Here is a 14,367-nt window from a genome sequence, read left to right as displayed (position 1 = left end):
GATGAATGTATACTTGTACGGGAAGAGAGACAGAGGAAGAAAGAGAGAGAAAGGGCGCGAGGGGGGACGCGTGAGGGAGAGGAGGTGGAAGACGATGCCGGACGGAGCGAGATGAAAGTTCACTTCTTCCTCGGTAGCAAGGTTTCAAGTCGGCGCGGAGGTAGAGGACCCCCGCCGTGCTCTCCCGCTGCGACCGGTAGCCATCCTCCTGTCCCGTACGTAATACGCGTTACGTGCGCGCGTGTATGTGCGAGTGCGTGCGCGACTCACGTCCGTGGGGTGCACACGCCCGAAGACCCCGAGCCCGGCGCACGCCATTGCGATATTAATATTCCGTCTTTAAGCGCGGTAAATCAACGCGGGGAATACGTCGTTCGTCCCCGTCCCCCCCAGACCACGCTTGCCGTCCACCGTCCGTGCGGGTTTCGCGTTACTCCGTCCGGAAGGAAATTCCCCGGAGGGAGCGCCGCAGCCTCGTTTGCCCGTACATATACACGCATCCCACACGCCCCTTATTTTCACGCGTAACGAAGGACCCGAGCCCTCCGCGCGTAGACAAAGTGCGAAATTAATTTTCGCACGGTGAAGGAGTAGCCACGCAATGCGAAGCGAATAATACGCACCCTATCATGTCGTCGCTCATTCGTACGGAATCGCTTCTCAGAATTTTGAAGGAGCCTCCACAAAGAAAAACCCGAGGCTCTCGCTCTCCTCCATACGCTTCTCTCACGGCACTTGAGAGAACCCGCGCGACTATCAGCGCCGCCGTCAGCGGGATTTCGAAAGATGATAAAAAATAAAAGGGCAAAGTCTCCCCCTCCCCTTCCTTCCTCTACACCCGACAGCGCGACCAAATAAAAACGTACGGCGAGGAGCACCGAGGCTCCTCGACGACGGCTGCTTCGTGGACCGCGGGAATTTCAGCCCCCGCTGCGCGGAACCTCGGTGGTGCCGGCGGCGGCTGTGTCACGGGGAGTGTACCCCCTTCCCTCCCCCTTCGACGTATTTTTGTGACGCGAACCACACGCAAAGCGCCACGCGATCTGTATACCCCTCGGTTTCCCACCTCGGGTCGCTCGGCTGAAAGTGGTCTCTCGCGTCGGGCATGGGGCGATCCAATTTTCTCCTCAAGGTTTCTCCCTCGAAACCTCGGGCTTCCCGTAGGGCTTTCTTCCCATCGAGATGGGAAGCTCTAAGGTTAATGAATGTGAATTCAACGGAAGAGCTACACACTCGCTGGCGAGGTCAGCGGGGCCGTCATCTCATCAATTCAGCGGAGAGAGAGAGAGACGAAAAAAAAGAGAGAACCTCGCGTATCTATTTTTAATTTTTATCAATTAAACTCAAACGTGCCCGATGGTTTCTCGTGGGAAAATTAATTAATTAAGAAAATTCGACGCTATAAATAACGACGGCGCTTGTAACCGGCCAGATTTTACTGCCGCGCTGCCTGCGACGTAACTTTAATTAAGGGGACGCATTCGGAATGTCGAAAGGGAAATTATTAGTTGCGGTGGCGTTAAAGACGGAACCGCCGCCGACGAAGCGGAGACCCTGTACCCCGCGAGAGGCGGTACAATTTTTCACAATCGTCGTAAACAGGCTCCAACGGACGTAACAGCTACCGAAATGGTCGTCGCCTCGCCGCTGGCGAGCCGGGGGTCTCTCCGAGGGATCCCCAGGCCCAATGGGTGGGTATCCCCCTAAGGGAAAGCACGGGAATTAAATCTAAATGAACGATCTGCGGGGGAGGAGTGAGGAGAAATAAAAATCTCTTTCGGCATGTTCCCCGGGCGCATCATAAGTAGCGGAGGCGAGGATAGTGGGAGGCGGTCGGAAGGCGAGCGGCAAGCGGGAGAGAGGAGAGAGGGGGGGAAGTTGTAAGGCTATCTTCCCCGGATCTCAATCTAAAGACTCCGAACATATTTTCTCGAGTTTAGAGTCAGACCCGGCTCCACCATTGGCCGCGTCGTGGAATCTACGTCCGTTGGGGCCGGGGCCCCGGGATCCTTCCTTCTTTTCCCTTCCCTCTTCCGCCTCCCTTTCTCTCCCTCCGTCGCGTTTTCGCTCTCGCCGTCCTCCTCTCGATTTCTTCTACCTGTTCGCCGCGTTCCCCCCGCCGGAGATCAAAGCACGCCGACGCCAGCAGCCCGGTCCGTGGGGTGTCATCCGAGATGAAGGGTGGGAACCAGCGGTTGCAGGAAGGGTCACGAGGGGGGAGGGGAGGAGGGGGGAAAAGGGCCGGATAGGACACGCAGGAAAAAGGTGGCCATACAATATTCATTAATGCGCTAAGGTCGCTGGGGGTATGCCTCTCTCGAAGGATGAATCGAGAATTGAGTGTATCGCCGGCGTGCCCAGTATAAATCATAGCGCGTCTGTGAAATCGATCGGCAAGGGGAGGGGAAGGGGAGGAGGAGCAAGGGGGGCGCGGAGAGGAAAGGGAGAAAGGAGATCTCCGTTGCCTGACCCCATAACGACATCACGTAAAAGAGCTAAAAGTCCTTCGGGAAACGAGGTCGATTCTCGAACGGATGACTTATGCGCGAGAAAGCACGTTATTATAAATGACTCGGCATAAAAAAATTATCTTTCGCGATACCATATTGTTCGAACGGACGTTTCCTCGGTAACGTATGTAACAGTTCTCTCGCCGTCGACTCTCCTCGCTATCGCCGCCGCCGTCGCGTCGGACGATGACTAAGATCGTAAGCGACACGCCATAAAATTTATAAAACGCATCCCAGATGAATGATACGATACGATCGTTTAGGGACGAATACAACCTCGCCCCGGCGAGGATCATTTTCGAAGTTAAGATCGCGGGACAATAGCGTTCGTGTTCCACCGTCAATCCTACTTTTTTTTTTTCTTCAACCGGCTATCGACCGTCTGGCATCTGGCTTGTCGTCGGGAAAGATTATATGACTCCATCCTCATCTTTTGCCTTGTCAAACGGATCGTCCAATTATTTGAATCGACTTAACGGCCGGTTTCCCAAAAGTGTAGTACAAATTTTTCGGGGAATCTAATTACCTCCTGATTACTTGTAATTGCTACTTCAGTTTGCAATTAATTCCGCGCGTTCTATCTCTTATAAAAGATACATGCGATATTAAAGCTTCGATAAAGAAAAAATACTTCTGCAAGATACGACGGCACAACGGCAACAAATAACGGTAAATACGCGATATTAAGCCGCGATACCGGGAGTAATGGATGGATGCCATTAATTTTGTGTTTATTCGGTTATCAGGCGCGGTTAATGCAAGAAGAGACCCCCTCAGTGGTGTTATCGCCGAGCCGGCGCGCAGATGATAATGCGAACTGTGTGCGCGCACTCACGTATCTCCGCGGACCCACGTTTCTTCGTATTTCTCGGGGGGGAAAAAAATAGGACAGCGCGGACGTATCCCGTGCGAGAGATCGCTCGCGCGACGAATAAATTTATTAAACCCGCTAATACGTCGGAGAACGCGAGCGATTCGACGGTCGTCTTCTTCAATCGGCTTTTCCACGAAATTGAGAACCGCTCGCGCTGCGACAGCAACAGGTGGATCTTAATCCCGATAAGCCTGAACTTGTTTACTCCGAACCGCCAGACTCGCGATGAGATTAGATTGCCGTTCAATTAGAACCCCGACGAAGAAGCTTCGTCGCCAGACGGCATTTCGCTGTCGGAATCGTCTAGACATATCGAAGGGAAAGGGAAAAAAAACCCACTTCCCGTTTCGAAAAACTCTAAACGTCAGGACTAATTAAATGAAACGGGAGGCATAGGTAAACCGGGAAAGGGGAAAACGCGATCGTTAATGACTTCTCAACTTCGTAACGCAATCGGACGATCGACGGCCGAACAAAGCGCGGCTTGCGCAGCGCGATAAAGGGAGATTTCTCACGGATCCATCGTCCCCTTGTGATCGAGGAAAATCGACGGGTTTCCCGGGAGGTTTTGTTCGCGAGGCATCGGCCGCCGCGCCGATCGGCACCGATCGTCCTCCACGGACGGGATAGAAAAGCGGGACGAAGCTTGTCTGACTTTTCATCCGTGGAGAATGGACCCATTATCTCGCCGGCGCGTGGTGCGCGTTCACGACATCTGTTGTGTCTACGACGAGGAGCGTATTTTCCACACCCGAAGTGGTCTTTGTAAGTCGCTTTTGGCGTTACGATTTACAACCGGGGAGTTAGGCATCTCGATTAATGGCGCCGTCAATTATTTACATGCGCGTTTACAGCCCGCCGATACTGCACGACAAACAGACGAAACGGAGTGAAAATTAAGCGTTCTTGATCCTCTAAATACAGCGGGATGACATTGAACTTCATATCACGTGAAGTGTGTTCAGTTTTAGAAGTCTTTGAGAAAAGGTGACGCGAAGAAAATTTTCCTCTAAAATTTATCTTCAAAATCATGATGACTGTAAAAGAACATGAACCTCGAAGAATTTTACTAATACTTTTATTAAAAATTACTGCAATATAAACTATACTTTTATATTAAACAATTACATTAAATTTTAATAAAATTCTTGTTGTGTCTCCCACGCGACCATAATTTTGAGGACAAACTCCAAGAAAAAAGAGAAGCAATGATAACATGTACTTCTACTGTATACAAGATAATGATTCTAACAGTGTCGCCGAGAGCATGAAAACAATATTACCTTGACCAGCTGTCCCAATGATTAATGGCGATGCGCCCTCCCGAGATTAGTTGGCCAAAGGACACATCGTCGTCCCTTCTCCCCCCCCCCCTTTCTTAATTAGCGTTAATTCCGAATATTTAGATAAGGTCTGGAATTGGCCGATGTTTATACGAAAGTAAGACCACAAACCACCAATCGCGTGATTGCTCGGTGCAAATGTTGTCGCGACAAATGATTCGTGGCAAATCGGGTTATATAACGCTGAGAATTTTTCCTCTGCTGCGTGACGCGATACTTCACGCCTCAACGCATAACGGAGACGCGCCAATTCCCCTTTTCTCAACATCGCGAATCTCTACGTTGGACCCCGTCCCGTGCGTCAAGGGTCCTGTTTGTAGACGTAGCCGAGGATACGCGAACCACGCGAACTGAACGTAACCACACGGTAAATTTTAAGAGAAAATTCTCTCCGTGTAGTAAAATTCTTCAAGGTTTACGTTGTCTCACGATTACCACGATTTTCAGGGTAATTTTTAAGAGAAAATTCTCTCCGTGTATACTTTTGACAAAATTTACTAAAATTTTAATAAAATTTGGCAAAATTTTGTAAATTTTACTATACTTCTAACAAAATTTACTAAAACTTTGCCAAATTTTATTAAAATTTTAGTAAATTTTATTAAAAGTATGGTAAAATTCTTAAAGGTTTACATAGTCTCATAATTACCACGATTTTCAGAGTAATTTTTAAGAGAAAATTCTCTCCGTGTACCGAATGACGTCGGTGTCACTAACGAACTTACCGCGATCTCGCCGAGAGGTCACATCGCATCTCGGATGGAGATCATCGCGGCGCGTTTCCTCGGCCAATTAGGAGAGCTCACGCCTGCGGTTACATATCGTTCGGTTCTTCATCCGCTCCGGGACGGCTTTAATCGTCGTTCCTTTTCGAGCGTCACGCGAAAACGCGAAGATCGCCCTCTCCTGCCGTTATCAATTACGTCATCGAGCCACGAAACGTGTTCTCCGGCAAGTCCACGGCGACCTTCACCGAATCACCTTTCGAAACGACCACGAGCGGTCACTTCCTGATGACGAGAGCTCCCCTATCCCCCTCCCTTCCGCGTCCGTCCCCGCGTCAGGGTCGTCATTTTCGAGAAGCGCGTGATTCCTCGGTCGCCGCCGAACAGAGAGAGAGAGAGAAAGAGAGACAGAGAGAGAGAGAGAGAGAAATTACAGCGACGGCGACGTCGCTGTTGACTCAGCTTGTATCCCGCCCATTCACACGGACGCGCTAATACGGTAGATAATACGTCGCCGCGTTGTGAAAGATACACGCAGACTTTGTTCCCACCCGCGACGCCGATGATCAGCGGCGAGTCGTATGAGCCGCGCAATCAACGATAGGGGGGGGGGGGGGGCTACGTCAATTTCGGTGGGTCGTGCTTACGACGCGGGGGGTAACCGAGCGACCTTATCTCATTGTTCACGAGATAAATCTCTATCTCTATCCTCCTTTCGCTCGCGTGGACGGCAAACACGAGCCGGCTTCTTTTTTTTCTTCTTCTTTTAATCAACAGGATGTCCACGAGGGATTTACGATTTTCGCTTGAAATGGAATCGCAAAATGCGATTCCCTTTCAAAACATCCACGCCGACAATCTAATTTACTTATTTTTTTTTTGTCACTCTGATGTTTCTAGAACGTCTAAATTATTTCTGACGATTAGTCTGAAAAAGTCAAGAGACTGTTAGCTCTTACAGTACTAATTCTTAACGTATGAATTCTTCTTAGCGATATAATAAATCTACACTCCCAGCCATATATTTCATAACGAAACGCCGTTCAATTAATTCCACGTCGACTCGGCTTGATACTGGCTCGTCTGCTGAGACGATTGTTACGAAGCTGGGGAGTACGCGACAAACTGTTATCAGTCTTGGTTCTCTGTGCTGGTGATACTCGGGGAGGGGCAGCGTAGCGATAGCGCGACTATATATAAGCCTGCGCATTCGTCTCCGCCATCAGTTTAATATTCCCTGACGTTTCGCTTTGCTGGAGTAGCGTTTGCGATTCACGACATTCTGGTCTCTTATCGTCGCGCCAAGATAATTAAAAAGAAAAAAAAAGAGAGGAGCACTGTAAATAGTTGTGGATCTTTCAGCGCGCGCAGTAAAGAGGCCAGCCAAGGTGACGCGCAACTACAGCTCGATCGGCGAAGATTCATCGCACTTCTCTTCCACGTCTTCTTCTTCCTTCTCCTCGTCGTTCCATTCCGTCAATAAGCGCGGCAAAGCAATACGCAACCAGGAAAGATGGGACTCTCTTAGCATCGACCGATGCTGGCCATTCCCGCGATTACTATCGATTGAATTGCTTCGCCGTCCTCCGAACAGATCAAACTCATCAGACTTTATCTTTACCTTTAACCATTACGTTATTAAATCCGGCGAAAATAGCACGCGCGAGAGCCGTCTCCAGAAGTGCGGCGGCAGTGTCTTATTCATTCGCGACGATCGTCCAGCCCAGTTATGTTCTCGATCAAGTACAGCAAGCAATTCCTGAGCTACCGTATACTCAAGTCCAACCGGTTCAAATATATCTGACGATACGAACTCGGACTACGTAGTAGAGGGTGTGCGCAAGGTGGTGTGTGTGTATTGTACTGCGGGCGACTTGTCGTACCTATACGGTGTTCAGGAAGACGCGTAGGAGAGACGGGTGTCCCCCCCCGGCAAGACCTGGAAAGTCTTGTGTCAGAGAGCCAATGGCCGAATCGGTTTGCACGGCGACGCGAGCTTGAGGGAGTACGTCGACGGCGACGACGCGCCGGAAAACCGGCGTCATCGAAAGTCGCTAGTAAGGCGAATCTTTCGAGGGCAAGGGACACGCGAGAGAGCCTGGAAGAGGAAGAAAAAAAAGAGAGAAGGAGAGAAATCGTTGCGAAACAAACGGAATTGGATTTTAATGAAGATTCGACGATCTCGTCGTCGATGGGATTTTTGACCAGAAATAAAAGTATTGTAAAATAATAAGTTTGCAAGGAAAGCGGTGAGAATTGATTTACAACGAATTGTTTTATTAACAAGAAACTTGAGTAAGAGAAAATTCAGATTGACAATCGGAACAAAAATTTTGTGTCAAGCTGTAAGAGATTGTGGCGGTTAATGATTTTATTATTCGGAGAATTTTTTTAAGTAGGACCTAAATTGAAAATTAGTCATTAGCGAGAAACAAAAAAAGTTCCGAAGGAGACTTCCTCCGAGGAACAGATTCATCTAGAGTAACGACATCGCTCGAGGGTAATGCGCTTGTATGTCAGCTCGTCGAAAGATCATTAGAGCGAGGATCGAGCGGCAGGATCGGAGTTGAGTGAGCGAAAAGCAAAATCACTCGGAAATTCCTTCAAGAGGAGCGCAGCTTTTCACGACCATCTAAACGTGCACGTTCACCGTATAATACATATTCGCGCGTATGTGGTGCGCATAATCGGGCCTGCATAAAACGCGAATTAAAGCGGAGTCACTAATTAAAGCGAGCGGGATCTGCACGTCTTTGGCGACGATCGGCGGAATCGGTTTGAAGTCGCGGAGGCAAAAGTAATTTAAAAACAAACCAAAAAAAAAAAAAGAAAATGATCGTTTATGTTCCGGGCAGAATGCCAACTCACGTTGGTCCCTACGGCGCCGCTCGTTACCCGGGCACCCTGCTAGGAGCCGTCCCGGGTTTTTACAGCCCGGTTTCCGGCTACTCCACCAGCCCGATCTCGAGCTACTACGGGAGCCTCCAGCAACCACCGCTGGACCTTCCGGTTTGGCCGCGGAGGATGCCGGCCGAGGAGGAATTAGGGGCCTCGCCGGCCGCTGGCCTGACCGGGCTGGGGGTGTCTCCGAGCACCCTCGGCAACGGCGGTCCCCCGAGTCCGGCGCACAGCGACTCGGATGCGTCTAGCTCGAGCTTGGAACTGGGCACCATCAGAACCGGCGAAAACGCCCAACTAAAATGCAGGTAAGAAAAAAAGAAAAGAAACGTTAAGTTATGTATGTTATTTGGATATTTGTGCAGCGAGATGTAGAAATGTTAATGAGGAATTATATTAAAAAATAATACAAACGTTATCAATTATATATACGTATAGTATATAATTATAATAATTAAAAAATTAAAATTTAGTAGAAATAATAATTCATATAATATAAATATACCAATTAGTATTATAATAATAATTGTAATAATTTTTTATTATACTCATATAATCCTTAATTAGTGAATTATTTATGTGTTAATAACAATTATATGTGTTAAATATCTTTAAGAAGTCACAGATCGCTGAATTGACCGATTGACTCGGGCATCGCTTCACGTCGAGTGCACTGCGCTCAATATTATTGTTGTTAAAAGACCAATTAAGATAGAAATGAGAAAGATAAGGTCGCGACATCACGTCATTTAAATAAATTCAGTACGTCACCAGGAAAAATCAATACTTTGGTCGGATCGAATTATTAAAACCGCAAATTGAACTTGGCGTTAGTTTAGCACTTGTTTACGGCTTAGAATGTATAATACAGATAGCTTTCCTCTCTCTCCTTCTCTCGGTTTCACGAAATATACAAAATCACGTTATCTAAATGCAACACAGATTTCTTGTATCGGACGGTATACTTGTATCCTGATTGACGTCGTCGTCGGTTATCGCAAGACAAGCAGCGTATAATCTTACCGAAGCTTTTCTATCTATTTCTCCTCTCCCCACTTTTCCATCCATTCGAACCAATTTTAATTTATCTTAATCTGCATTTTTCCCACCTGTTATCTTATCGCATTCCCACCTCTGTACCTTGACATTTTTCAATGTAAGTTCCAACAATGCGCACGACTTTATCTGATAAATCTATTATAAAGTGAAATTGTGAAGCAATGCACTCGTCCCTCGCGTCTCTGTTATCAACACATTGCCACAAATCATACGATCGAGCACGGCGTCATCTCGCTTCACTTTGCACTCCGTCGTAGACATTGTGTTCCTCTTAAACGACGCTAATTTATCTCTCTCGTTATAGATGCGCGCACGTACACACACAAGTGCCTATGCGCGTTTACACATGTCGGTTACATACCAGTTACAACCAGTTTATCGTATCTCAACTGATATCGCGGCGGTCTTTACTGTTTCTCGGATATACTCAAAGAAAATTCTGTAATTCATCTCGACAAGTGCATCCACTGTCTGAGATTAAGAGCTCGTCTCGTTTTCTTCCTCGTGCGCAGAATTCAGATCTATCCGGCGCGCTCTCTCCGGGGACGGCTTCCCTCGCGGGATGAGAATCGGGATCTCTAATGGTAAACAGGTTTGCGACCGGCTAAGCGGTTTATTTTATTCGAAGTCTATCCGCTTCCGATAAAATTTAGACTCAACACGGGGGCAAAGTGATACAGCCCTCGGATAACGAGCGACAGAAGCAAAACTATTGATTTCGTAAAGCGATGAATCGCCGAGTACTACGTGTTCAAAAAGTTTCCGCTACAATTTATTTATCTCTCGTATATGCGATATGAGACCAATTCCAGTATTATTGCCTCTCTATTGATGTTATCGCGACGCGAATAAAAAGTAACAAAGAGGGTCTTTTTATTATCGCGGAGTTTCAAAGGATGAAAGATTATCACAAAGAAATTATTTCTTTCACGCGGCGGACGCGTGAAAGCCCTCGCTATGATCACGGAATATCATTCTTTCCCATTAAGTCATTTGCCTATTACAGCAATCGTACGTTTCTAAATATAGCTTCTTTCATTAATGTATGCAATCTGTTTATCTTCAGAAACATCGGTTGATCAAAAACATTTGATAGATAAACAAATTGTTGAGATCACATTAGGTAACTGTAATTAACTACAATGGATATAATATTACATAATTGCTTAAGTGTTTGATCCTGATTTTTGTGTGTATCTCTTTTATTATGAATAAATTTTGTTTTAATTTTATATTTTATATTTACATTTAAATTTTCTACATATATATGTATATAATATCGTATAAAATTTGCTATCAAGATTATTATTACATTCAATATCTAGAAGATAAAACAGAAAGATTAATATTCACTCTTCTTCAAAATTCTTATCATTTAATTAAGAAAGGCAAAGCGCTCTCTAAATTAGTGTATTATTCACATAGATAATGAATAGTCTGATTTTAATGACATTTTTGATTTATATATACATATATCAGCAATATATGCGCACTGTCTTTCAGTAATAATACATTAATACCAATTAATAAAATTATTCCTCTTTTAATAGGAATTACAGAAAATAAATTACTGATGATCATAAGTACAGTACTACAAATTAATAAGATTTCACTGATTCAGAGAGTCGGCAAATACTTTTGTGCGGTAGTGTATACATTCCAATCCAAAGATACATTGTAGTTTGTATAATTCTCGCTACTTGTGGGTCAAATAATTAAAGGCAAAAGTCGTCCCGAGTGTTTAGCCAATCAAATCATCAGGATTACCTTGATCCACGACCTCCCGTAGACATATCCGTGCCTTTTAATTGAAAGAATTCGTTCATTGGAATAATACTCCTCTCCCCGCTCCCCCTCTACCGAACTTCAGTCTGCCTCTCGCGATAAACTGGTGTCAAACGACAGCAATTGCAATATGGAGGCAATTGGTATCAATTGAACGAGCCAGCAAATGTCCATATGACGCAAATTATATTTCGATACTTCACAGAGTAACGTCAGGCAGCTGTATCATTTACGTATCATTCTCAATTCGATTCTCAGTCCCGATTCGCGATTTCATAAAGTAATGGTTAATTAAAATAAACAGGACAATAAAGTTTATTGCGGTTTTTTTAACGTTACGTAAAAAGAAACTAATACGGAAAAAATATAATTTACATCTGATGGTGTAGCAAAGAAATTATATCTGAAAGCAATTATTTAATTAATTAGTGAATTATAAAATAATTATTTTAATAACTTAAAATCGAATCTAGTTAAATGTTATAAACTGGCGTAAACAAACTATGGCTTTGTCGGTTTTTTCGGTAATAATTTCCTACATATTTAAAAAAATTGAAATGTAATTGTAATGTAAATCCTTTTTTACAGATGGCAAGATTGTGGTCGATGGTTCACGTCCCTGGAGCAACTAGCATCACACGTTGGGAGATTGCACGCGGCACCTGGTCCGCGAGGTCTGTTTTACTGCGGATGGGAGGGATGCGCAAGAGGCGAGCGTGGGTTTAACGCGAGGTAAAATCCTTCCGGATGTAATATTGTGCGCGCATAACAGAAATCACCTTTAACCCCTTGATAAATACTCGTGTCTCTTTCGTGCAGGTACAAGATGCTAGTCCACGTACGGACGCACACGAACGAGAAGCCGCATCATTGCTTCCAGTGCGACAAAAGCTTCAGCAGAGCGGAGAATCTCAAGATCCATGCGCGTTCCCACACCGGCGAACGTCCTTACGTCTGTCCCGTCGAGGGCTGCAACAAAGCTTACTCGAACTCCTCAGACAGATTCAAGCATACCAGAACTCATGCCGTGGATAAGCCATATTACTGTAAAGTGCCCGGTTGTCCGAAAAGGTACACCGATCCGTCGTCCTTAAGGAAGCACGTCAAGACTTATCGTCACTATGTGAATAACAACGACAAGGTACAGGAGAAAAGCTTTGACGATACCAATGTCCAGGAGAAAACGAGATTTGACGCCAATTCACCCGATAAGCAGAGCAGCAGCGCGCAATCCGAGTCGGATAAGAAGGATTCGAGCATCGAGAGTAGCATGTCGGGTTGTAGCCCAAAGACCAGCAATAGCTTCGAGGAGCAGAGGAACTTCGTCGAGTGGAACAATATGTACAATCTTCAGGAACAGCAAAAGGAACAGGAACAGGTCACTCCACCGAAGCCTTACGAGGATATAAAAATCTATCCGAGGATGTATGACGATACTTACATTATACCGGATAGGATTCAAGTAAATCCCATGTACGCTTCCGGCAGTACCATAATCAAGGACAGCCCTGTCGCATCGTCGCCTCACACGAGTCCGGGTCGAGTGTCCGATACGATGCCGCGTATTGGGATGCAGTCGACGCCCATCAAGACTGAGGAGCCCATGGAGTACAGCGTTACCAAGACCACCACGGTGGACTACAGGAACATCGAGTCAATTGTCAACAGTACACCCTGCAAGAAGGAGAACATAATTAGTTGCGATCCAGTGAGACACTCGGTGATCAAGCGGGCGGAGGATCTGAAAATGGAGGTGGAGCAGACGCCGATCAAGGAGGAATTGAAGGATACCAGCGGCGATTGCTGCTGCCGGCACAAGTGTTGCGTGCACAGTAACGACAGCATCCTGCAGAAAACGAAAATCCTCTCAGACCTCATTCTCAAGACACAAAATCCGCTCTTCCGGCATCTATTGGGTTCAGTAGACTTGCAGTACGGGTTAGAGAACGTATGGACCAACATCGTAGATACTAATAACACATGTGGCCAAGATCTCAGAGTGAAGAACGAGAACGTTACCGAGATGGAGCAAGACCTGCCGCTGGACTTGACGATCAACAAATAATGAACAATTGGCTGTCAACACAAACCAAAAAGTCCATAGTCGTCAATACAAATTTTATTTTTATCTGACAAAATACGAATTAAACAAAATATCATAAATTTTAGATGCAGACAATCAATATCATAATTAATTAATCGACAAAGAATAATTAATCAATAAAATAAAAGGTTTCGATCGCATTGCAAAACCAAATATATTTTAATACCTTGTAATATGAAAAAGATGATGAAATGGTAGCAATTCAAGATACAAGAATTTGCTCAATTCATAGTTGACTAGAAATTGTTGTACTAATCGAACTGTTAATCAAAGATAAGCAAATTCTAGCTTATAAATGCAACGTGACAATTTTAATTAACTTTATCGATTACTCAGAGAGACAACGTTCCCACTTTCGAATTGGCTATCAAAACTCAGATAGGTGGCTAAAATAATAATGAAAAAAGAGTTAAATTGGGAACTTATGGTAAGGCTGTAAATATATCTGAAAAATATACACAAAAATACAAAATAATTGGTTTTTGATCAATAATTTATCTATTAGAATTGAATTTCAAGAGTTATAGTTTTTATAATGTGAGAATTATATCTCAAAACTCTATGTAAACAATAAACATATGTATCATATGTATATAGAAATTTATATGTATGTATATGTATGTGTGGTGAATCAAATGATTGATAATATGGAGTAAAGTGCCCAGAGAACATTAAGAGACGTCTTACAAGACATCTAAAAGACATCTTATAAAATTATCAAAAAGATGACTTTATAATTTTAAGACGTCTTTTTTATTTCTCCCCATGACAATTTTAGAATATTATGCTAAAATGTAAATATTAACGATGCGTTAACTAGACAAAAAATATGAAATAAAAGCAAATATTGATTTATATATAAATAATTTAATATTTACATAACTTTGTTAATGATATATTTCTTATTTTGCATATATGTATGAACACCCACACACACACACACACACACACACACACACACACACACACACACACACACACACACACACACACACACACACACACACACACACACACACACACACACACACACACACACACACACGTATGAACGTAATTAATATTCATA

The 14,367-nt window shown here is 44.7% G+C and overlaps 1 protein-coding gene across 1 annotated transcript; it reads left to right on the top strand.

Moving 5' to 3' along the window:
* The first annotated feature begins 6,245 nt into the window (after positions 1–6,245).
* On the top strand, positions 6,246–14,022 carry LOC105830065 (zinc finger protein GLIS3). Its single transcript, XM_012669208.3, has 3 exons — positions 6,246–8,658; positions 11,783–11,926; positions 12,014–14,022. The coding sequence occupies exons 1-3, from the start codon at positions 8,285–8,287 to the stop codon at positions 13,257–13,259; spliced, it is 1,764 nt and encodes a 587-aa protein (XP_012524662.1). The 5' UTR covers positions 6,246–8,284; the 3' UTR covers positions 13,260–14,022.
* Positions 14,023–14,367: the final 345 nt, after the last annotated feature.

The sequence above is a fragment of the Monomorium pharaonis genome, chromosome 6 (assembly GCF_013373865.1).
Source record: "Monomorium pharaonis isolate MP-MQ-018 chromosome 6, ASM1337386v2, whole genome shotgun sequence".
Taxonomy (NCBI): domain Eukaryota; kingdom Metazoa; phylum Arthropoda; class Insecta; order Hymenoptera; family Formicidae; genus Monomorium; species Monomorium pharaonis.
The sequence above is the reverse complement of the archived record's forward strand: the minus strand, read 5'-3'. Positions and strand labels throughout refer to the sequence as shown.